Source organism: Rana temporaria, chromosome 10 (assembly GCF_905171775.1).
Source record: "Rana temporaria chromosome 10, aRanTem1.1, whole genome shotgun sequence".
In the NCBI taxonomy this organism is placed as follows: Eukaryota; Metazoa; Chordata; class Amphibia; order Anura; family Ranidae; genus Rana; species Rana temporaria.
In genome coordinates, this window is record NC_053498.1 from 133,480,345 (window position 1) to 133,507,061 (window position 26,717).

A 26,717-nucleotide genomic window follows, 5' to 3' on the forward strand; every position below is an offset into this window, starting at 1 on the left:
TTCTCGTAGGGCGTCATGAAGCAAGAAGGGAGCAAGAAGTCCAGCAAGCCACACCCCCGAGGGATGGTGATGATGCGCAGCCTGCCACCACATCAGGTAAAGTAACATATAACTAACCCAGCTTCAGGTAATGTAGATGTAGGCCTGCCTAATTTAAAAAAATTGTTTTGTCCCACATTTCAGGATCAGGTGGTGGCTTGGACAGGCATACTAAACAGATGCTGATCTCCGAAATATGGGCCTGCAGAGAAGAGGTGGAGGAGATACATCTGGCCAACAGAAAAATAAACGAAAGAGCAAGGAGGGTGGAAACTAAATTAAAAAATTTATTGGATGTTTTGGGGAGAGTCTGAATCTGAAAAAAATACCAAAAAAATTTTTAAATACCAGATTTTGATGTTTATTTAATTAAAAAAAAAACAAAAAAATAATAAAACCAGATTTTATACTTTATTTAATTAAAAAAAAACAAAAAAATAATAAAACCAGATTTTATACTTTATTTAATTAAAAAAAAAACAAAAAAATAATAAAACCAGATTTTATACTTTATTTAATAAAAAAAAAATCAAAAAAATAATATAACCAGATTTTATACTTTATTTAATAAAAAAAAAACCCAAAAAATTATAAAACCAGATTTTATACTTTAATAAAAAAAAAACCAAAAAAATAATAAAACCAGATTTTATACTTTATTTAATAAAAAAAAACCCAAAAAAATAATATAACCAGATTTTAATGTTTATTAAGAAAAAAAACCAAAAAAATTACAAAAATGATTGTATATTGTATGAGAAAAATCACCCACAAAAATACAAAAATGATTGTATATTGTATGAGAAAAAAAAACCAAAAAAATTACAAAAATGATTGTATATTGTATGAGAAAAATCACCCACAAAAATACAAAAATGATTGTATATTGTATGAGAAAAAAAAAACAAAAAAATTACAAAAATGATTGTATATTGTATGAGAAAAATCACCCACAAAAATACAAAAATGATTGTATATTGTATGAGAAAAATCACCCACAAAAATACAAAAATGATTGTATATTGTATGAGAAAAATCACCCACAAAAATACAAAAATGATTGTATATTGTATGAGAAAAAAAAACCAAAAAAATTACAAAAATGATTGTATATTGTATGAGAAAAATCACCCACAAAAATACAAAAATGATTGTATATTGTATGAGAAAAATCACCCACAAAAATACAAAAATGATTGTATATTGTATGAGAAAAATCACCCACAAAAATACAAAAATGATTGTATATTGTATGAGAAAAATCACCCACAAAAATACAAAAATGATTGTATATTGTATGAGAAAAAAAAAACAAAAAAATTACAAAAATGATTGTATATTGTATGAGAAAAATCACCCACAAAAATACAAAAATGATTGTATATTGTATGAGAAAAATGACCAACAAAAATACAAAAATGATTGTATATTGTATGAGCAAATATACCAAAAATTTTTGTAGGGTATTTATGAAAAAATAAAAATAAAAAAATTAAGAAAATAAAGAGCTTTTGAACATCAAAAAAGTGTGTGGTGTTTTTCCTAAAATACGTAAAATTTTCTATGTGTTTGGTTTGGGGGTCACCTGGGAAATGTTTGCTAGTTGATAATGAAAATACACTTAGTTACACTTAGTAAAGAACTCCAAACAACACAAGCAAGACATAACAAGTTTAGAAAAAAGATTATGATTTATTTTTTTGAAAGCTACAATTAGGGCAAATTTGATTGAGATGGTATTGCCCCCCTACCCATGAAATAGTCCATGTATTTGTCCCGGACTTCACGGGCACTCTGGGGGGGCAGTCCTGTGTGGCCAGCTTCAAGGCCCGCCAAAGTTTCTGCAGGGGTCAAATGTTGTGCCTCGGGCCCAACCAGGGCCATATAATTTGGAGATTGTCTCCGCAAAAAATTGTGGAGAATGCAGCAGGCAAAAATAATTGTATTCCACTTATATTCCGCCATGTGGAGAGCGGTGAGGAAAAGGCGGAACCGGCTGGCCATGATGCCGAAAGCGTTCTCAACCACTCTACGTGCTCGGCCCAGCCGGAAATTAAAGACACTCCTCTCTGGGGTGAGGGTGCGCTGAGGGAATGGCCTCATAAGATGGGGTCCCAGGGCAAACGCTTCATCAGCCAGGAAAACAAATGGCAGGCCTTCTACATTCTGGTCATCCGGTGGCAATGACAGATCATCATCCTGAAGGCGAAGCGCGAACTCCGTCTGCCTGAAGGCTCCCCCATCCGATACCCGTCCATTCATCCCGACATCCACAAAAAGGAATTCATACTGTGCTGACACCACCGCCATCAGCACAATACTGTTGAACCCCTTATAATTAAAGAACTGGGATCCTGAACGGGGTGGAGGCACGATGCGGACGTGCTTCCCGTCGATGGCTCCCCCGCAGTTGGGGAAGTTCCATCGGGTCTGGAAGTCCAAAGCCACAGACTGCCACTCCTGTGGTGTGGACGGAAGCTGGGGAAGAAAAAAAAAAAATTAGCCACATAACCTTGCAAGCAGATTATACAAAGACATTATAAGCATTATAACATTTCTGGGAACTAGCATATTATATCTAAATATATTTAGCCAATTAACACATTAAACACCCCCTCTGATGGGCCAGTGCCCAAGTTTGGGGGAGGGCTAGATGAGTTTGGGAGTACTAAAAAAAAAAAATTTTGATTATTGGTGAACATAGACTTTACAACACATTTTGGAGGGGAGGGCTAGATGAGTTTTGGAGTCCTAAAATTAAATTAAAAAAAAATTAAATATTGGTGAACATAGACTTTACAACACATTTTGGAGGGGAGGGCTAGATGAGTTTTGGAGTCCTAAAATTAAATTAAAAAAAAATTAAATATTGGTGAACATAGACTTTACAACACATTTTGGAGGGGAGGGCTAGATGAGTTTGGGAGTACTAAAAAAAATTAATTTTGATTATTGGTGAACATAGACTTTACAACACATTTTGGAGGGGAGGGCTAGATGAGTTTGGGAGTACTAAAAAAAATTAATTTTGATTATTGGTGAACATAGACTTTACAACACATTTTGGAGGGGAGGGCTAGATGAGTTTTGGAGTCCTAAAATTAAAATAAAAAAAAATTAAATATTGGTGAACATAGACTTTACAACACATTTTGGAGGGGAGGGGGGGGACATTACAATGGATATAACACAATACATTGGGAAGTGACTAGACTAGGTAGGTTGGGGCCCAGGATAGCATGCTGGGGAGGTAAGTGATGGGAAATATGCATGTAGGCCAAAAAAGGGGCATCAAAGTTTACATCATGCATGGGGGCAAAGGGGACATTCACAGCATATTCCAGACATGGTAATTAGGGAAGGAGGAGATAACTACAAGACATTAGCATACATTATAGACATAAAATGTGATATTAAAGGAGAAAACTTACCCTCATATATTCCTCCTGCAGAACCTGGATGATGGCAGAGCAGGTGTCAGGAATGATGAGGCCCAGAGCCTGGGGGGAGATGCCCGTCGAGAACTTTAAGTCCTGAAGGCTTCTCCCAGTTGCCAGATAACGGAGGGTGGCAACTAGCCTCTGCTCAGCACTGATGGCTTCCCGCATAACGGTGTCCTGCCTGGTAATATAGGGGGACACCAAAGCCAACAGGTGCTGAAAGACGGGATCAGACATCCTCAGGAAATTCCTGTAATCAACAGGATTATTTTCCTGAAGCTCCCGCAGCAAAGGCATGTGAGAGAATTGGTTCCTACGGAGCAACCAATTCTTGGTCCATGAACGTGTCCTCCTCCTGTTCATGAACTCCTCATCGTCTAGGTCATAAACAAACAGACCTATAGACAGAAGATGCTTAGCACGAAGTCGGCGACGACTAGGTGCCTGCAACATGGCTACAAGGCTAGTTACGAACGACAAATCAGAATTGCACTAAACAGACCGCAGTGAAGAACAGCAAGACCTATGAAGAACGACCCTGACAATGAAAAACGCGGGGACAGGACCGCAATGTAAAACAATACGACCTGACCGCACGTCTCGATTGCCTAGATACGACCCACACAAGTACAAACTGAACGGCAGAGATCAATCTGAAAGCACAAAGACTGAAAAGCACGAATCGTCACTCACCAAACTTTTACTAACACGCGTAAACACGGAATCAGCAAAAGGAGCCCCAAGGGTGGCGCCAACAAAATCAAACCTCCCCTTTATAGTCGCGTCATACGTCGTGAGCGTCATCGCGCCGGAGAACGACCAGATTTTGGTATGTTACGTGTGTACGCAAAGCAAGCCTGCCGAGCTTCTCGACAAGTTCAACAAGAAACTCGACGAGCAACTCGACGGGCTTGGCACGTCGAGTTTCTCTGTCGTGTGTACGAGGCCTAAGGCTGTGTTTACTTATCAATCTGGTAAGGGGCTTTCCATGTGGTGGCGGTTCTCACGGATGGTTTAAACGTTCACTGGTTTAAACGTTCGTCTCAGATGTTGACACCTACAAGATTCTTTATTATTTTTTATTTCTTGGGACATTTTTTCACACGATTGACTTACATGTTCATTTATGTTTCCATTCATCTAGCATAAGTGCTAGCTGATTTTTGTTGGCACAGTTTTTTTTCCTTTTTTTGTATTTTATGTGTATTCACACTGTTTACTGCAGCCTTCTGGTTCAATATTGTCACTATATTAATTTTGGTTTGGGGTAGCGCAATTTTTTGTTTATTATTTGATTCCTTTTATTATTGCAGCTTGCCAGATTTTTTTCTGTATAGCCTTAAATGGATATATTTGAATTCCGGGCCACTAAGGTGGTTAATTAAGACAGTGTTTTTGAAAGGTTTAAAGATGATGAGGATGACCTGGGTGGGACCTTCACTAGGTTAAAAAATCTCATGATATCTGAAAACCATACCAAATGGGCTTATCTTGAAACAAACATCGGTCATCAGATGGTCCCCAGAAGCCTTAGGTGGGATGTAGCCCCGCAGAAGGGTGATACTGACTTGGAGGAATGGTTCAAATATTTTAACCAGGCTGGGGTGTCGTTTCTCAGATTTTTGGTGGGGAGAAAGTCCACCAAACTGTTGAAACCCGATGATGAGATCAAACTCATCAAAGATAAACTGAACCCTCTCACGGGTAGTGAGGAGTATAAGGATAAATCCCAAGGTCTCCTCAAAGCCCTTGAAAAAGAGGATAAGGATCAAAGAGCTAAGAAAAAGAAAAAATGCAACAGGGATTTGGGTGACTACCATGGCAACATTGTATTTAGTTGGCAAAAGGAACTGTTGGAGGAATTAGCAGAAGCAGCTTCCAGCGATATGGAGGTTTCCGCTCCTCAAGTGGGAGGAGCTGGTGTTGAGGTCCCTCATATGGTTCTGACCGTCTCCCGGTGGTTAATGGGGCCGGCCATAATCAGGAATTTGGGCCTCAATATTATGGTCCCCCATCTAGACCTAGGGGTCAGCCCCCTAGAGGTAGAAGGTGGGGACAAGGCACCCAAAGGGGGAGGGGATCACACATTGATCATTTAGATGGTTGGAGACAAGGTCCGGAGTCTGACTGGGACTCCCAGTCACCCTCCTACTATCAATCTGGGGGGTTGTCTGGATGGGATTATAATGTCCCAGTACAGAACTCATTTTTTCCCTTGGGGGATAGAGATGGCCCTGATGGTGATTGGAGGAATAGTAGCGTTCAGTACTCCCAACCCCAATATCAAGGTGGTATGAATGGTGCATACTCCCAACAGGGTCATAATAGGCCCCCTAACTCCCGAGCCCCTGTAACGCCCAATGGTTCTGCCAGTTGGGGTTTTCACAAACCCACGCAGGGCAAAAAAAGACAGGGAGAAAGAGGAGAGGAACCGGAGGGGGGAGGCGGGCTAGAGCAGCTCAAACGACCAAAAATATAGGAATAGGACAGGGTATTTTTAATTTAAGTTCTAAAGTGCTAACTATGTCTGAGCAACAAGTTCTGGATCAGGGCCTTAAATTTGCGACACCTAAAAGTTTAGACAAATTCCATACATATATGGACATCCATAAGTTTATCAGAAAACTCAACATTAAACGATATATGGCAGGTATTCCTTCTTCTGATCAGGCCAGTCCTAGTGAATACATCCACTCTGGGTTGTCCAACGCTTCGCTTTTTAACCCTCCGGGCACCTTAGCTCCATCTCTTAAGGTGTTCCGAGATGTGTTGTTAGGGGATCTTGATAAGATGAATATTTAAAAAGCTCATCTGAAGAAAGATTTACAGGAGGGATTGGATTCCCTCTGTAATAATAAAGAGTTGGTGATTAAACCAGCGGATAAGGGGGGGGGGGGTATTTTGGTCCTAGACAGGGCTGACTACCTTAAAGAAATGTATAATATTGTTGGAGATACCAATACATATTCAATATTACCATGTGACCCTAAAGTCAGGTTCACAAGGGATCTTGAGGCCTTAGTAGCTAGAGGTTTCTATGAGGGGACCCTTACCTCCAGAGAGAGGCTATACTTGGTACCTAAAGCCCCCCATACTCCTACCATCTATTATTTATCCAAACTACATAAAGATCCGGTCTGCCCCCCCCGGGACGTCCCATCGTGAGTGGTATAGATTCTATCACGTCCAGGGTGGGCAGATATGTGGATTTTTTTCTACAGCCGTTGGTGTGGGAAATACCGTCCTATGTTAAGGATTCCAGACACATTATTAACTTATTGTCGGGTATCCCCCCTAAGGCAGATATATGGATGGTGACTATTGATGTCACATCCCTCTATACTATCATTCCACATAATCTTGGTCTTGAGGCAGTGGAATATTTTTTGAGTAAGAGTTCAGGCCTTCCTGAGAGACAGATTGATTTCCTTATGTCTCTTCTTAAATTTGCGGCAGCCTCCAATTACTTTTGGTTTAAGGGGTGCTTCGATAAACAAGAGACTGGGGTCACCATGGGCGCGAAATACGCCCCGAGTTTGGCTAACCTATTTGTGGCCAGGTGGGAGGAGGATGTCATCCACTCTAGGGATATACCACAAATAGCCCTGTGGGCTAGGTATATCGATGACATCCTCCTCCTATGGGATGGCCCCTATGCTGATTTGGAGGAGTTCATGACCTCCCTGAACCAAAATCAGAGGGGGATACATCTAAAATTTGAAGCTAGCCAGTCTGAGATCCATTATCTGGACCTCAAAATCCGGATCAGAAGAGAGTAATTTACCACCTCCACTTTCTTTAAGGTGATCGATCGGAACTCGTTTATTCCAACTAGCAGTTGTCATCATAGTTCCTGGCTTAGGGCAGTGCCGAAAAGCCAGTACCGTAGGCTCCGTAGGAACTATTCCGATCCCCAGGAGTTCCTTGAACAGGCTGAGGCAGCCCTCAAAATTTACACTCGCCTGCTCGCAAAATGTGAGTACATTTTGAGGGCAGGAGAGTGTGGGCTGCCTGGGACCAGGGGGGGGGGGGGCGAGCAAGAAGAGGAGAGTCCCTGCTGCCGCTGCTGTTTTCGCCATCGCCGCCGCCACCGTCTGGTCCCCCCCACACTATTGCAGACAACCTTTGCTGGGTAGGAGAGGAGCCGCCGCGTTGTTCAAACCGCGGGGAACATGACAGCTTTCCATTCAATAGCTATGTTCCCCGCCGTGCGCGTCATATACAGCCCCTCCCCCCTTGTCCGGGAAACTTTGATAGACAAATCACCCATCCCATCCATGGGATGGGTGATCTGTCTATCAAAGTTTCCCAGACAAGGGGGGGAGGGGCTGTATGATGCGCACGGCGTCGGCGAGGAACGCAGCTATTGAATGGAAAGCTGTCATGTTCCCCGTGGTTTGAACAACGCGGCGGCTTGGGGCATCTGACCACAGGAGTGCAAAGGAGAATGGGCTGCTTGGATAGGTCAAACATCACGATGGAGCCTATGGGAGTGGTGGATCCGGTAAGTAAAACTGCTTTACCTCACGTGTAGCGTAGCTTTGAGAAAGCCCGCTGGGCACCTATGCATATGGTGGGCGGTGGCAGAATCACGCTGGGACTAGGTGGAACTGTGTATGCTGAGGATTGTATTATGAAATGGTTGTTTTTTACTTCTTAAATGTGAGTGGATTTTTATATGGAAATAAATACTTTTTATTAGCGATATGTTTTTTTCCTCTTGCCTCCTATATGATTGACACCAAACTGAGAGCTGCTCAGAGCCATGTATTTATTTGGAGTGTACAGCCAGTGGGAGCGGTGCCTCTTATAGCACTACAATGCACATATAGAACTCCTGTAATTAGTGAGGTCCATTCAAGCGATGCACTGTTTTGTGACTATATATATATATATATACAGCCCTCAAAATTTACACTCGCCTGCTCGCAAAATGCCAGTACATTTTGAGGGCAGGCGAGTGTGGGAAGCCTGGGAGCAGGGGGGGTGAGCAAGGAGAGGAGAGTCTGAAATAGTGTGGGGGGGGGGCTCTGGCTGAAATAGTGTGGGGGGGGATTCTGGCTGAAATAGTGTGGGGGGGATTTTGGCTGCAATAGTGTAGGGGGGGACTCTGGCTGCAAAGTGGGGGACATTTTGCTGCCCTGGGGACACATGCTGCATTGGTAGACATGGGCAGGCTGCATTTTTGGGCACGGATGAAGTTGTTGTTAATATTTATTTTTATAGGTTAATTCTGCATAAAATATTTAAGTGTCATTTCGTGAGATTTATAAGGGCGTGTCTAGGGGCGGGATTATGGGGTGGGGAATGGTAGGGGTTGGGCGGGGCAACTGGTGGCGAGTACGCCTTGAGGCCTGGCTAGTAGCTCAGGACTTGAAATTTTGAGCCCTGGGCTGAGGTATTGACGGGTCGGTTTGTCGAGAAAGGATACCAAAGGGAGTTTTTGAGGGACACTTTGGAATCTGTTAGGACAACTGTGCGAGAAGACTTGTTGATTGAAAGGGGCCCCCAGGATCGTGATCGTTTCCCAATGGCTGTGCCTTTCGTTACTTCTTATCCTATTCAACATAGAGGTATTAAACAATTAATTAACAAACATTGGCACATTGCAAAAAATTATACGGTATTGAAGAGCATCCTAACGGATAAACCAAGGGTCATTTTCAAGGGTATATCTTCTTTACGTAGTCATATAGCACCTAATGTTATACAGTAAATCCCCCAGTCAGTACTAGGTTTTTTTTTGCCAACTTTCTGGCTTTTATCAGTGCAGAAGTTGTAGAGTGTGCTCCCTCAACTCTTGTACTAGTCGAAGGACTACCACCTTCACATGTACTGCCACTCAGAAAACCCTGTGCCACCGTGGGGGTAGTCTACATGCTGCAGTGGCCCTGTGGCCTGCAGTATGTGGGCCGGACTAAACGCCCGCTTCGGGTACGCTTGAACGAGCACATTACCAATTGGGATGAGCTGAACATACCCGGGTTCGGTTCGCATCAGAACGTTCGAACAGACCGCGGGTTCGCGCGAACATTTAGAACCCCATTGAAGTCTATGGGACTCGAACGTTCGAATTCAAAAACGATCATTTTAAAGACCAATATTCAATTTAATGTTGGTAAACGTCTTTCAGAACCCGGGTCTTGCCCCAAGGAACATGTATCAATCGAAAAAAATATTTTAAAAACGGACGTTTTTGCGGAGCAGCGATTTTAATGATGTTTAAAGTGAAAAAAAAAAAATGAAAAATTACTTCAAATATCACACCTGCTGTGTGTCTCTAGTAGTGGCACATGTTTAGAAATGTCCCTGCACAACATTAAATTATTATAAGAACAAAGTAATTTAATACTGGTTGCGCACGTGCTGTGTGGGAACAATATCTCGATTATTTTAGGGGTGGTGGGGGGGTGGCATTATCTTTTTGGGAAAGCAAAATTGTAGAAAAAAGGGCACCCCTCAAACATACTGTAATTGGAGCGCAACAAGGAGCCACGTGCAAAGTATTGCATCAAAAATTGTTATTAGGCGCCCCTGTTACACAGGGGCATAAAAATGTGTCCGTAGGCGCAACATAACACTGCAACCCCTCCCAATATCTGTAATTGGAGCGCAACAAGGAGCCACGTGCAAAGTATTGCATCAAAAATTGTTATTAGGCGCCCTTGTTACACAGGGGCATAAAAATGTGTCCATAGGCGCAACATAACACTGCAACCCCTCCCAATATCTGTAATTGGAGCGCAACAAGGAGCCACGTGCAAAGTATTGCATCAAAAATTGTTATTAGGTGCCCCTGTTACACAGGGGCATAAAAATGTGTCTGTAGCCGCAACATAACACTGCAACCCCTCCCAATATCTGTAATTGGAGCGCAACAAGGAGCCACGTGCAAAGTATTGCATCAAAAATTGTTATTAGGCGCCCCTGTTACACAGGGGCATAAAAATGTGTCCGTAGGCGCAACATAACACTGCAACCCCTCCCAATATCTGTAATTGGAGCGCAACAAGGAGCCACGTGCAAAGTATTGCATCAAAAATTGTTATTAGGCGCCCCTGTTACACAGGGGCATAAAAATGTGTCCGTAGGCGCAACATAACACTGCAACCCCTCCCAATATCTGTAATTGGAGCGCAACAAGGAGCCACGTGCAAAGTATTGCATCAAAAATTGTTATTAGGCGCCCCTGTTACACAGGGGCATAAAAATGTGTCCGTAGGCGCAACATAACACTGCAACCCCTCCCAATATCTGTAATTGGAGCGCAACAAGGAGCCACGTGCAAAGTATTGCATCAAAAATTGTTATTATGCGCCCCTGTTACACAGGGGCATAAAAATGTGTCCGTAGGCGCAACATAACACTGCAACCCCTCCCAATATCTGTAATTGGAGCGCAACAAGGAGCCACGTGCAAAGTATTGCATCAAAAATTGTTATTAGGCGCCCCTGTTACACAGGGGCATAAAAATGTGTCCGTAGGCGCAACATAACACTGCAACCCCTCCCAATATCTGTAATTGGAGCGCAACAAGGAGCCACGTGCAAAGTATTGCATCAAAAATTGTTATTAGGCGCCCCTGTTACACAGGGGCATAAAAATGTGTCCGTAGGCGCAACATAACACTGCAACCCCTCCCAATATCTGTAATTGGAGCGCAACAAGGAGCCGCGTGCAAAGTATTGCATCAAAAATTGTTATTAGGCGCCCCTGTTACACAGGGGCATAAAAATGTGTCCGTAGGCGCAACATAACACTGCAACCCCTCCCAATATCTGTAATTGGAGCGCAACAAGGAGCCACGTGCAAAGTATTGCATCAAAAATTGTTATTAGGCGCCCCTGTTACACAGGGGCATAAAAATGTGTCCGTAGGCGCAACATAACACTGCAACCCCTCCCAATATCTGTAATTGGAGCGCAACAAGGAGCCACGTGCAAAGTATTGCATCAAAAATTGTTATTAGGCGCCCCTGTTACACAGGGGCATAAAAATGTGTCCGTAGGCGCAACATAACACTGCAACCCCTCCCAATATCTGTAATTGGAGCGCAACAAGGAGCCACGTGCAAAGTATTGCATCAAAAATTGTTATTAGGCGCCCCTGTTACACAGGGGCACAAAAATTGTGCCTTAGGCCACGTGCAAAGTATTGCATCAAAAATTGTTATTAGACGCCCCTGTTACACAGGGGCACAAAAATTGTGTCTTAGGCCACATGCAAAGTATTGCATCAAAAATTGTTATTAGACACCCCTGTTACACAGGGGCAGAAAAATTATGCCTTAGGCCACGTGCAAAGTATTGCATCAAAAATTGTTATTAGACGCCCCTGTTACACAGGGGCACAAAAATTAGGCCTTAGGCCACGTGCAAAGTATTGCATCAAAAATTGTTATTAGGCGCCCCTGTTAAACAGAGGCAGAAAAATTAGGCCTTAGGCACTGGTGGCGGAGCACAGAAAAACAAAATTTCTTACTAGCTAACAGCATGAAAAGTGAGGAGGAGAAGGATATTCCATCAGCAGCACAACAGGACAGTCACTCAGCATCAGCAGTCTCAAAGGGATCTGATATTTCAACACAAAATTCTTATTCAGTAACATCAGCATCAGGTGCTTGGTAGCCGGTGTTGATCCAAGCCTGATTCATTTTGATGAAGGTCAGTCGATCAACAGAGTCGGTGGAGAGGCGTACCCTGTGATCGGTCACAAAGCCTCCAGCAGCACTGAATGTGCGTTCTGAAAGAACACTGGATGCAGGGCAAGCCAGTAGCTCAATTGCGTACTGTGCAAGCTCTGGCCAGTGATCCATCCTCAAGACCCAGTAAGCCAGAGGATTTTTCGTGGGGAAGGTGTCCAAGTCGGATCTTGCCGCTAGGTATTCCCGGACCATGTAAACCAGACGCTGGCGATGGTTGCTGGAACCGGTCAGACCTTGGGGCTGCGGACTAAAAAATTGTCTGAACGCATCGGTCAGACGGCCACCTTCTCTACCGCTCCTTCTCTGACTCACCGAAGCCTCAGCAAGACGTTGTCCAGGGCCAGGTTTTGGTAATCCCCCCGGTTCTGGGAACGCATTGCACAGACCCTTCTGCAAGGCCTCCCGCAGTAGTTTCATCTTCTGCTCCCTCTGCGATGGCAACATAAGATCTGTTACCTTACTCTTGTAACGTGGATCAAGGAGAGTTGCCAGCCAGTAATGATCCCTCTCCTTGATAGCACGTACACGAGGATCCTTACGCAGGCTTTGCAGGATCAGGGAGGCCATGCAGCGTAGGTTTGCAGAGGCATTCGGGGCACAGTCCTCTGGGTCACTGAGGACGACAGGATCCTCAGCCACCTCATCCCAGCCACGTAAAAGTCCACGTGTTCCTTGGGACTGTAAATGATCCCTTGAAGACTGCTGCTGTTGATGCTGAGTGCTAGGCTCCACCTCCATGCTGCTGATACAATCCTCCTCCTCCTCCTCTTCCTCATCCTCCTCCTCCTCTTCCTGTGTTCCAGGTGGGCAAGCAGGAACAGTGTCTGGATAAAGGGGGCCTTGAGAGGTAAGGAAGTCCTCCTCTTCCTCCCTCTGTTCTGCCTCAAGGACCCTGTCCATTATTCCACGTAGGGTGTGCTCCAACATGTGAATAAGCGGGACAGTATCACTGATGCATGCACTGTCACTGCTCACCATCCTCGTGGCCTCCTCAAATGGTGACAGGACAGTGCATGCATCCCTGATCAAGGCCCACTGGCGTGGTGAAAAAAAACCAAGCTCCCCTGAGCCAGTTCTGCTGCCATATTGGCACAGGTACTCATTGATGGCCCTCTGCTGCGTGTGCAGCCGCTGCAGCATGGCCAACGTAGAGTTCCATCTGGTGGGCATGTCACAGATTAGGCGGTTCTTGGGCAGGTTGTATTCCCTCTGGAGGTCTGTCAGCCGAGCAGTGGCATTATATGACCTCCGGAAATGCACACAGACTTTCCTGGCCTGCCTCAGGACATCCTGTAAGCCAGGGTACCTGCCCAAGAACCGCTGCACCACCAAATTGAGAACATGCGCAAAACAGGGCACATGGGTGAGTTTTCCACGTCGCAGGGCAGAGAGGAGGTTGGTGCCATTATCGCTGACCACCATTCCAGGCTTCAGCTGGCGTGGCGTCAACCACCTCTGAGCCTGCCCCTGCAGAGCTGAAAGAACCTCTTCCCCAGTGTGGCTCCTGTCTCCCAAGCACACCAGCTCTAGGACCGCATGGCATCTCTTGGCCTGCATTCCTGCGTAGCCCGTCGTACGCCTACGGAGCACGGCTGGTTCTGAGCCAACATCACCACAGGAAGAGGCCACAGAGGAAGAAGAAGAGGAGGGGGTGGAGGAGAGAGGTGTGTCACAAGCAGTTGTAGTGTTTTGGAGGCGTGGTGGTGGAACAACCTCCAAAACTACTGTACCTTGACCTGCGTCCTTCCCAGCTGCCAGCAGAGTCACCCAATGGGCCGTAAAAGACAGGTAACGTCCCTGTCCATGCCTGCTGGACCATGAGTCAGCGGTAAGATGCACCTTACCACTGACCGCCCTGTCCAGCGAGGTATGGACATTGCCTTCCACATGCCGGTAGAGAGCCGGAATCGCCTTCCGTGAAAAAAAGTGGCGTTTGGGTACTTGCCACTGAGGTACTGCACATTCCACAAACTCACGGAAGGGGGCAGAATCTACCAACTGAAAAGGTAGCAGTTGAAGTGCTAGCAATTTTGCTAAGCTAGCATTCAACTGCTGGGCATGTGGATGGCTGGGAGCGTACTTCTTTCGGCGCTGCAGCAGCTGGGGCAGGGAAATTTGTCTGGTAATATCAGTAGATTGGCCGGATGTACTACCACTACTACGTTGTGACACACCTATTTCTACACCTTCGGTGCAGGCTGCAGAGAGGACTGGGGGTCTAGTGGGGTTTGAGGTCACAGAAGGGCAAGGGGAGGACCGCTTTGGTCTTTGGTGTGGGTCTTTCTGGTATGCCTGCCAACGAGCTGCATGGCAGGTCGACATATGTCTGGACAAGCATGTGGTGCCCAAGCGGGTGATGTTTTGGCCACGCGAGATACACTTGAGACATATGTTGCAAACAGCAAAGGTAGGATCTGATGAACAGGTTTCAAAAAAGGCCCACACCAAAGAACTTTTGCTGTACCGTTGAGACACAGCAGCGCCACGTAATGCAGTTGGTGTACTGCCCTTAAGCTGACCCCTGGAGGGCTTCCTGCCTCTTTGAAGATGTGCCTGTGCCTCGTCCTCTTCCTCCTCCTCCTCTCTCCTACCAGGCACCCAGGTAGAGTCAATGACCTCATCATCCCCTCCCTCCTCATCATCACTGGCGACAACCTGGCAGTATGCTCCAGCTGGGGGAACATCACTCCCAGATTGTTGTCCCTCTCGGCCACCCCCTCTCCCTGGGCTCACATCAATGCCTTCCTCTATCAGTGTTCCGTCATCGGAGTCTTCAAAACGCTGCGCATCTTCAGCTAGCATGTACCCAACACTGTGTTGAAACAGTTCGGGGGACTCCTCAGGAGGACACGGTGGGACTAGGGAAGGATTGTGTGATCCCATTGTGCAGAGGGTAGAGGACGCCTTGGCAGCTGCTTTGCCAGACAAACTATAATCAGTCTGTGTGAGAGAGGATGAGGAGGATGAGGACGGCTTGGTCATCCACTCAACTAATTTCTCAGCATGTTGAGGCTCAACACGGCCAGCTCCCGAAAAGAAGGACGAGCGGCCACGGCCACGTGCTGAAGAGGATGCACCACATCCATCACCAGCGTTACCTCTAGATGCAGAGCCTGCTTGCCCTCGTGACTCTCTGCCTCTCTTTGTCCTTCCAGCCATAGTTATGCGTTCAGGTGTTATGTAACAAAATAGTCGCTGTCACACCAACTGCGTTCAGATGGTATTAAACAGCAACCACACAGTAAGAGCGACTTGGCTCAAGTGTAAAGTAACAAAATAGTCGCAGTCACACCAACTGCGTTCAGATGGTATTAAACAGCAACCACACAGTAAGAGCGACTTGGCTCAAGTGTAAAGTAACAAAATAGTCGCAGTCACACCAACTGCGTTCAGATGGTATTAAACAGCAACCACACAGTAAGAGCGACTTGGCTCAAGTGTTATGTAACAAAATAGTCACTGTCACACCAACTGCGTTCAGATGGTATTAAACAGCAACCACACAGTAAGAGCGACTTGGCTCAAGTGTTATGTAACAAAATAGTCGCTGTCACACCAACTGCGTTCAGATGGTATTAAACAGCAACCACACAGTAAGAGCGACTTGGCTCAAGTGTTATGTAACAAAATAGTCGCTGTCACACCAACTGCTTTCAGATGGTATTAAACAGCAACCACACAGTAAGAGCGACTTGGCTCAAGTGTAAAGTAACAAAATAGTCGCTGTCACACCAACTGCGTTCAGATGGTATTAAACAGCAACCACACAGTAAGAGCGACTTGGCTCAAGTGTTATGTAACAAAATAGTCGCTGTCACACCAACTGCTTTCAGATGGTATTAAACAGCAACCACACAGTAAGAGCGACTTGGCTCAAGTGTAAAGTAACAAAATAGTCGCTGTCACACCAACTGCGTTCAGATGGTATTAAACAGCAACCACACAGTAAGAGCGACTTGGCTCATGTGTAAAGTAACAAAATAGTCGCAGTCACACCAACTGCGTTCAGATGGTATTAAACAGCAACCACACAGTAAGAGCGACTTGGCTCAAGTGTTATGTAACAAAATAGTCGCTGTCACACCAACTGCTTTCAGATGGTATTAAACAGCAACCACACAGTAAGAGCGACTTGGCTCAAGTGTAAAGTAACAAAATAGTCGCAGTGACACCAACTGCCTTTAGTTGCTATTAAACAGCACGCACGCAGTAATAGCGACTGCGGTCAAATGCGATTTAACAGCACGCACGCAGTGACACCAACTGCCTTTAGTTGCTATTAAACAGCACGCACGCAGTAATAGCGACTGCGGTCTAATGCGATTTAACAGCACGCACGCAGTGACACCAACTGCCTTTAGTTGCTATTAAACAGCACGCACGCAGTAATAGCCACTGCGGTCAAATGCGATTTAACAGCAAGCACGCAGTGACACCAACTGCCTTTAGTTGCTATTAAACAGCACGCACGCAGTAATAGCCACTGCGGTCAAATGCGATTTAACAGCACGCACGCAGTGACACCAACTGCCTTTAGTTGCTAATAAACAGCACGCACGCAGTAATAGCGACTGCGGTCAAATGTGATTTAACAGCACGCACGCAGTGACACCAACTGCCTTTAGTTGCTATTAAACAGCACGCACGCAGTAATAGCGACTGCGGTCTAATGCGATTTAACAGCACGCACGCAGTGACACCAACTGCCTTTAGTTGCTATTAAACAGCACGCACGCAGTAATAGCGACTGCGGTCAAATGCGATTTAACAGCACGCACGCAGTGACACCAACTGCCTTTAGTTGCTATTAAACAGCACGCACGCAGTAATAGCCACTGCGGTCAAATGCGATTTAACAGCACGCACGCAGTGACACCAACTGCCTTTAGTTGCTATTAAACAGCACGCACGCAGTAATAGCCACTGCCGTCAAATGCGATTTAACAGCACGCACGCAGTGACACCAACTGCCTTTAGTTGCTATTAAACAGCACGCACTCAGTAATAGCCACTGCGGTCAAATGCGATTTAACAGCACGCACGCAGTGACACCAACTGCCTTTAGTTGCTATTAAACAGCACGCACGCAGTAATAGCCACTGCGGTCAAATGCGATTTAACAGCACTCACGCAGTGACACCAACTGCCTTTAGTTGCTATTAAACAGCACGCACGCAGTAATAGCGACTGCGTTTCTGTGCAATTCAATAGCCCAGTTGCATTAACAGCGACTGCGCTTCTGTGCAAATAAATTGCACACGTGCAGTAACAGGTAATGCGTCTGTGTGTGCAATTAACTAGCACACGTTAAATAACACAGAATAATTATATTTAAAGTAAATCCCTAATGCAGGCAATACAACACGTTAGAGCGCTGCATGTAGAACAATCTCCTGCCTGACAGATACTAATAGATAAACTAGCTGAGCTGTACAGTTTATAAATATATTGACAACGCCTAAGGATGTGAATATATTCTCTACAAACTGTACTTTTAACTATACTGACTACACTTCCTACTCTATCTATCTATCTATCTATCTATCTATCTATCTATCTATCTATCTATCTATCTATCTATCTATCTATCTATCTATCTATCTAGTTAAGACACTGTGTCTCTATCTCTCTATCTCTCTCTGTCTGACTGACTGATCTTCTCTAGAACCGCCAACACACTACACTAGGCAGCCGTGCAGGCTGCCTTTTATAGTGGGGGGCGTGTACTAAATCCCCCTGAGCCATAATTGGCCAAAGCCACCCTGGCTTTGGCCAATTATGGCTCTTCGTTTTTTGAGCGCTGTGATTGGCCAAGCATGCGGGACATACAGCATGCTTGGCCAATCATCAGCGCTCAACGCCCCAGTGAATTATGGGACGTTTTGTGTCATTCGAATTTGGCGCGAACGACCCGTTTTGTTCGATTTTCGACGAACGATCGAACGAGCGATGTTCGAGTCGAACATACGTTCGAATCGAACGCGGAGCTCATCCCTAATTACCAACATTACTACTGGTTTTAAGAATCACTCAGTGTCGAAGCATTATCTTTTAGCACATAATCGGGATCCATCTGGGACTTTGTTTTTGGGGATCGACAAATTTAAACCTAATTGGAGAGGAAGCTCTCTGGTGAGGGAGATATCTAAGTTAGAAATGGCTTGGATATACCGATTAAAGTCTTATATACCTCATGGTTTAAATATAGATACTGATGTAAATGCATTTATAAACAATGCGTGATGCTTCATAATGAATTCTTTATACCTAGTTGTGACATGCAAGGATGTTTTTTTTCTATATATCGTTTTTGGATTTTTTTGAATGTTTATAACATAAAATTCAATTTTTTTTTTTAATATATCTTTTTCTTTTAATTTAACATATTATCATGTATTTAATTACATGGCGTATGGTTCATCGATTCAATATCCACTGATTGGGTGTCGCAAGGTGGGGAGGCGATTGGGCGCTCCTCCTCTTACCTTATACATTAATCTAATATTCCCCTTGGTTTTTTCCACTCGGGGGGTCTAATTAATTGCTATATTTTTAACCAGTCACAGGTTTTTGATATTTAGTAATTATTAGTATAATATTAGCACTGTTTATGCTATTCAGTCATGAATAGTCATAGTGTAATTTTTGTATTGGTTTTTCTTCACCAATATTATTATTAATAGTTGTTGCGTGCTGTCTCTATGCCTGGGGTTCTCGGCTCTTGATTGGATAGATTGTTAGCAGCGCAGCCATTGGCTTCCACGGCTGTCAATCAAATCCAATGATACGAGCGTCGGGGCGGGGCCGAGTCCTGTATTCGACAGCTATGGATGCCAAATGCTGGACTCGGGAGCGCACCCCGCCTAGGGGGTTATCCAATGCGGGGAGGAGCCACGAGAGTCGCCGGCGGACCCCAGAAAATAGTATTCGGGGCCACTCTGTGCAAAACAAACTGCACAGTGGAGGTAAGTATGACATATTTGTTATAAAAAAAATACAAACTTTAGTATCACTTTAATCTTATGCCGTGTACACACGATCAGTCCATCCGATGAGAACGGACCGACGAACCGGTGTCATAGGTTAACCGATGAAGCTGACTGATGGTCCGTCGCGCCTATGCACCATCGGTTAAATAACCGATCCTGTCAGAACGGGGTGACATAAAACACAACAACGTGCTGAAAAAAACGAAGTTTAATGCTTCCAAGCATGCGTCGACTTGATTCTGAGCATGCGTGGATTTTTAACCGATGGTTGTGTGTACCAACGATTGGTTTTGACCTATCGGTTAGCAATCCATCGGTTAAATTTTAAAGCAAGTTGCCATTTTTTAACCGAAGTTTAAATAACCTATGGGGCCTACACACGATCGGTTTGGACCGATGAAAACGGTCCATCAGACCGTTGTCCTCTGGTTAACCTATAGTGTGTACGAGGCCTTAGACGTCTGTTCATGAATCTACAGGCCTCCCATGATGACATTGGCACAAGAGTTCTAGTTGCTTTTAGATGCAGCCAAGGCCTTTGATTTGGTTGAGTGGGGCTAGATTCTGCAAAGAATGCAATATTACGGTTTCAACAGATCTCTGTTGTGAATTTATTAGCTAATGAATGGGCCTGTGTTCCGTTCCCTCTCTCTAGGGGGACAGGGCTGCCCACTTTCCCCACCCCTTTTGCTCTGGTGGCAGAACCCTTAGTGATGTAACCCCTTTATACATGATTTATGAATAGGCCCCTTAGTTGAGACTTTTTGTATGTATGCAGATGATGTGCTTTTACATGTCAGACTTAGGCCCCCTTTTACGAACCACTTTGCAGACCATTGAACACTTTAAGAAATTTTCTGGTCTCAAAATGAATTGGGACAAATCCTAGATCCTGCCTCTTGACAGCTTCCTGCCACCCAGTGATCAAGATCCTCTACCTCTGACAAGGGTTAATGAGCTAAAATATCTGGGTGTGCTAGTTACTAAGCCCCCTGCAAATTATACCTCCCTCAATATTTTACTCCTTTATAATATGGCTAAAGCTAAGATTCAGACTGTGAAAGTCTGAATCTTAGCTTTAGCCATATTATAAAGGAGTAAAATCATGGGAAGGATAAATCTGGTCAAAATGATCCTGCGACCTAAGATACTGTGCCTTTTATGGCACTCCCCTGTCTATCTACTGTACCTCTAAAACATCTTGAGGCTATACTTAGGTCCTTTGTCTGGGACTCCAATAGACTTCATTTGTCCTGGCGCACTTTAAAAAATCCTACAGGTTTGGATGGGGTTGCCTTGCCAGACTTTAGTCTGTAATACTCTGCTGCCCCTCCTCTGCCCCACTCAGAAGCAGATGTCACCCAGTTCCCCAATATCACATGATCGCACTAACCTACTGTACCATTACAAAAGGATAGGGATGGGCCCAAAACCCCCCCTGTTCGGTTCGCACCAGAACTCCGGAACAGGAAATATTTTAACCCGAACGACAAACCCCATTAAAGTCTATGAGAGCCGAATAGGAAAAATCAAAAGTGCCAATTTTGAAGGTTTATATGCAAGTAATTGGCCATAAAGAGGGTATGGGGGTATGGGTACTGCCCTGGGGGGACATTAATCAATAACATTTTTTTTTTTAAAACTATTGTTTTTTAGGAGCAGTGATTTTTAAATTATGCTTAAAGTGCAACAATAAAAATAAAAAATTCCTTTACATATAGTGCCTGGGGGGTCCCCTTAAAGCGGGAGTTCAACCAATTCCTTTTTATTAATTTTTTTCCCCTTAGCTTCCTGCTCGTTTGGTCTAGGGGAATTGGCTTTTAAAATTGGAATTTAAAATATGATCCGTACTTACCCGTTTTCGAGATGCATCTTCTTCCGTCGCTTCCGGGTATGGGTCTTCGGGAGCGGGCGTTCCTTCTTGATTGACAGTCTTCCGAGAGGCTTCCGACGGTCGCATCCATCGCGTCACTCGTAGCCGAAAGAAGCCGAATGTCGGTGCGGCTCTATACTGCGCCTGCGCACCGACGTTCGGCTTCTTTCGGAAAATCGTGACGCGATGGATGCGACCGTCGGAAGCCTCTCGGAAGACTGTCAATCAAGAAGGTACGCCCATTCCCGCAGCCCATACCCGGAAGCGACGGAGAGGATGCATCTCGTAAACGGTAAGTACGGATCATATTTTAAAACAATTTGCCGATTCCCCTAGACAAAACGAGCATTAATCTAAGGGGAAAATGTGCTCTCTGAGGGTGAACCTCCGCTTTAATGTGCCTCTAAAGTGGTACATCTGTAGCATGCAAAAAACATGTTACAGCTAAAATGTGATTTCTAAATAAAAAAATAAAAATGATTTGCAGTTACAATTGCCAACAACCAGCTATTGAAAAAATAAAGAAAAAAAATGGCATGAAGTCCCTTCAGTCCATACCAGGCCCATACCACACCATAATTAAACAACGTAGGGCCCCCCAAAATCCAAACCAGACCCTTATCCGAGCATGCAGCCTGGCAGGTCAGGAAAGGGAAGGGGACAAGCGAGCCCCCCCTCCTGAACCATTCCAGGTCACATGCCCTCAAAATGGCAGGCTCTGCCTCCCCCAAAGCACCTTTTTCCTATGTTGATGGGGACAAGGGCCTCTTCCCAACAACCCTGTGCTGTTGTTATCAGGGTATGCTATGCAGGCAGTGGGGCTTATTCCCTACCCATTCGCCAAAAAAGCATAATAAAGTAATAACCTAAAAGAAACCGTTTTTGACAAGTCCATTATTAAAACATTTTAAAATATTGTCCCTCGATTTAAAGCGGGATTCCACCCGCAATTATTTTTTTTTTTAAAGTCAGCAGCTACTAACAGTGTAGCTGCTGACATTTACTAAGGACACTTACCTTGTCCTACGTGCCCGCGCTGATGGCCCCCCCGATGCCGATCCCACGATCGATGCAGGTCCCGCGCCGCCATTCACACTAGGGGAAACAGGCAGTGAAGCCTCATGGCTTCACTGCCCATTTCCTACTACGCCTGTGTGAGTCTCGTGCCGGCTTGTGAATGGGCGGCTGCTCTCTGAGAACACACACAGTTCCCAGAAAGCAGCGCGCCCCATTCACTAGGAGAAGAAGAAGAAGAAAACATTCCGCGGTGCCGAAGAGGCAGATTACGGACTTCCGCATAGCAACAGGTATTTCGGGTGAGTATAAATTTTTTTTTTTTTTCACTTTTATTTTATTTTATTTTTTTAGTACTTTTGGCCAAATGTTGTTTTCCTGGGTGGAACTCCGCTTTAAATCCGTCATCAATCACAACGCCCGACACGAAAAATAGAAAAAAATTAAAAAGCTCTTGCCTCCTGGGAGGCCTCCCCCGCTCTGTGCTTTGACAGTTTTTACATAGGCAAGGGGCGTGACATCAGAAGGGGGGTGCCACCCAGTGATGTATCCAGGTGGCCCCGCCCCTTGCCTATATAAGAACTGCCAAAGTGCAGAGTGGGCAATCGGTGGGAGGCCTCCCAGGAGGCGAGAGCTTATTTTTTTCTATTTTTCGGGTGAATGGGTAGGGATACAATGTACCCTATTCACATAGGGTGGGGGACGAGCCCCACCACCCCAAAGCACCCACCTCTCCATGTTGATGGCATGTGGCCTGGTATGGTTCAGGAGAGGGGGCACTCGCTTGTCCCCTCCCCTATTCTGACCTGCTGGGCTGCATGCTTAAATAAAGGGTCTGGTATGGATTTTGTTTGTAAAATGTTATCATTGGGTGTCCCTTAAAATCTATACCAGACCCGAAGGGCCTGGCATGGACTGGGGGGAGGGGGGACTCCACGACATTTTTTTCTTTATTTTGTTACCAGCACTTATTATTCAGCTGTCAGCGGGGAAACCCATTGATAGCTGATGACTCAACGGTTGTTACAGACGCAACAGCCGGCTTCCTGATCCCACTCCTTAACAACCAGCTTACACTGCGCCATGACTGGGCAAAGCACAGTGCATTGAAGGGTGTTTGTTGGGGTGAACACCCAGCGAACACCCTGCAGGGGACCTTGAGGGACCCCTGCCAGGAGGGGCTTTACCTTGGGCTAGAGTTCAGGAGGCTGATCTGGAAGGATTCCACCACAGGAGGCAATTGGAGGCAGAGAGACAGTGACAACAAGGAGAGACAGTGAGTAGATCATAGACATGTGCATTTTGTTTCGTTACAAATTCGGACGAATTTTTCATTATTACAAAATTAACGAACGAAAACAAATTCGAATCGAATTTGAAAATAAATTTGAATCGAATTTGAAAAAATAGAAATCGATTTTCGAAAAACTACAATAAAATAGAATATAAAACAATAAAGCAATAGAATCAAAAAGAATAGAATAGAAGTTAATAGAATGTAATAAAAGAGAACATGACAGTCTTCCGAAATTCGAAATTCGAATAGTATAAATTTGAATTCTAGAATAGAAATTCGAATTTCTTATTGAATGAAATCGAATTTGAATAGAAAAGATTATAAAAGATAATTTTTATATTAGAATTTGAAAAAAATTTGACCGAATTCCTAAAAAGTCGATCAAATTTGAAAAATTTAATTAGATTGGAAAAAATTGACTGCATTTGAAAAAATTCTACCGCATTTGAAAAAAATCTACCGAATTAGAAAAAACTACCTCATTTGAAAAAAATCTACTAAATTAGAAAAAAACTACCACAATCGATTTTTTTTTACATATAACCATTTTCCAAAATTCAAATTTCATATAGAATGAAATCGAATTGGAATAGAATATATTATATTTTTTTCTATTCTGTTCTATTGTTTTTCTATGCTTTTCTTTTCTATTATTTCCTATTCTATTCTAATCTTTTCTATTGGAATTCTATTTCATTCTATACGACTTTCGAATTTCAGGAAATGGTTATATATCGTTTTGTTTAAATGTAGTAGCATTATTTCGAATTTGATAATTTTTTTCGAATTCGGTAGATTTGTTTTCGATTGCGTTAGAATTATTTTGAATGCGGTAGAGTTTTTTCGAATGCGGTAGAATTTTTTTCGAATACGAAATGAATCCCGAAAACTAATGTAATGAATGCAACAAACTTAACTAAACAAATTTAATTAAATAACGAATCGAAATGAAACGAAACAATTTTTTTCATCCTGCACATGTCTAGTAGATCAACACAGTGCAGGGACAGACAAGGGGAGTGACTGCCAGCTGTAGCAGTGCTCTTAAAGGCAGTAGTGTGCCAAGTCTTCATCCAACCTTGCCCTGGGGAGTCTCCATGTGTGTGTCAGTTGGGAGGACTGGTAAGAGAAAGCAGCCAAGTGAACTGGGACGAGCCTCTAAGAAGAGACAGAAGGTTGTGTGAGATGCTGTTCACTCCACATTGAGAGAGACAAATTATGTGGTTTGTGGCACCATCAGTAAATGGCCTCCATCCCAAACTTGGACAGAAAGAAAGAACATTTTGGTCAGGGGGACTTTGAATGAGGCCAATCACTATATAGAGTAATCACATAGGATATAAAGCACAGTATTGCTTGTATGAGTTTTTTACATAATATCCAACAAAAAAGTTATTTTTTGGGGGGACTTTGAATGAGAGATGTATACCAAAAAGCAGTCATTGCAAAGAACATATTACTGTAACTTGTGAGATCTTATACAGCATATTCAATGACAAAAAATGCATACACAAAATTGCATATACGCAAGGCATGCTAAAAACCACATATACATATTGACGCCATGATACTTTGCCATACCATGGGATGAAGACAAGTCCTACACAACATAGGCCACTGGAAGGGCTGGATGGTATTTAAAAGTCTTGAGTGGAACAATGTAAAAGACATATAAAATCATCTGTATGGACATCATGCATCTATGTGGATCTGACGCGTTTCGTTTACTCCACATTGCAACTTTACCAAGGGACTGTTCCTAGCCTGTAAAGGGCTGTTGCTGAACTAACTAGAGACTGCAAGTTCCCCAAGGAGTGAACCAGCAGGAGCTGTACAAGGGAACCAAGTTTGTGCAGGTGGAAGGAAGAAGAGGAATCTGTAAATAGGGAGGAAGTTGTCCCTGGTTTTAATTGTTGGATATTTTCATGTTGGGTATCACATAATCCCTTACCTTACACCATCCAAGTTATCACCCCCTAATAAAATAACAAAAAAACATGACCACATGACTGTATATTGAAATCTTTCCTGTAATGTCCATATTATGTATTTGTTTTTTCTTTCAGAGATCAACTTCAGGAGAAAGAAATGCGCCTAAGGTCGTCCATCAAGCAGATTTTGAAATGTGATTTTGAAGAGGAAAACATAACTTCCCCGGCGCTACTACCACTTGCTGATTGTATTATCAGTGCGTTGATACTGGAAGTTATCAGTAAAAATGAAGATGAATACATGAGGAATCTGGAGAAGATAATAAATCTGCTAAAACCCGGAGGCCAACTGTTACTTATTGGGGCATTAGATATGACTTACTGGACTGCTGGAGCAGAACGGTTCCATTGTTTTAAATATAATGAGGAGTTTGTGAAAAATGCCTTTGGTAAGGTGGGTTTAGTCATTGATTACTGTGCAGTGCAGAGGAGAAGCAATGTCAGCGATCTCATTGATTATAAAGCGATTATATTCATTGTAGGATGCAAAGGGGAGTAGTTGATTGGAGCACAATAGAGCCAAATAGAATTATGTAATGACCTACTAATGGCAGCCAGAAATCACAGCAGTTGCGCTAAAGTCAGTAATGTTATTTTGCAATAATCTGTGTTAAATTGTGTTATCAAATATCACTATCTTAATAAAGATCATTCAGAATATAAATGTGTGTTGACTTGTCTTGGAACAATATTGTAAACCTTTTATGTATACAACATATCTTTATTGATAACCAACGCATTTCAGGACATTTACTGTGTCCCTTTCATCAGAATATGGATAAAGATATATAAAAATGCAATATCAGCTCCAGTGTATGGATAATATATTAGAAAACATAAAAAAACATAACATAAAACTTAAAAAATTAACATTATCAGGTTAAATACCCAAACATTATTAAAAGTGTATGATGAGAACAAATATAAAAGAGATTACATTGATAAGTGTTGTACAGGAGGGCAGGGATGGGTCCTGGATGGCAGCTATATTTCCCCACTTTTACCCCTTTGCTGCCCAGGCCAATGTTCAGCTTTCAGCGCTGTCACACTTTGAATGACAATTTTGCGGTCATTCTACGCTGTACCCAAATGACATTATCATTTTTTTTTCACACAAAGAATCTTTTGGTGGGATTTTTTTTTCTAAACAAAATAAAAAAGACCAAACATTTTTTTTAAATGTTTTTTTTTTTCATAGTTTGTTATAGAATTTGGCAAACAGGTAAACGTTCTCCTTCACTGATGGGCATTGTTAGGCGGCACTGATAGATGGCACTGGTGGGCACTGATAGGTGGCACTGATGGGCACTGATAGGTGACACTGGTGGGCGGCACTGATGGGTGGCACTGATGGTCACTGGCAGCACTGG

General features: G+C 43.7%; 1 protein-coding gene across 1 annotated transcript in view; it reads left to right on the top strand.

Moving 5' to 3' along the window:
- LOC120915635 (indolethylamine N-methyltransferase-like) overlaps positions 1-26,011 on the top strand; it is a 68,266-nt gene extending 42,255 nt beyond the window's left edge. The window contains exon 3 of the mRNA XM_040326305.1: positions 25,423-26,011. Coding sequence (XP_040182239.1) covers positions 25,423-25,846 — 424 coding nt within the window. The 3' untranslated portion in view covers positions 25,847-26,011. The remainder of the gene's footprint in view (positions 1-25,422) is intronic.
- Positions 26,012-26,717: the final 706 nt, after the last annotated feature.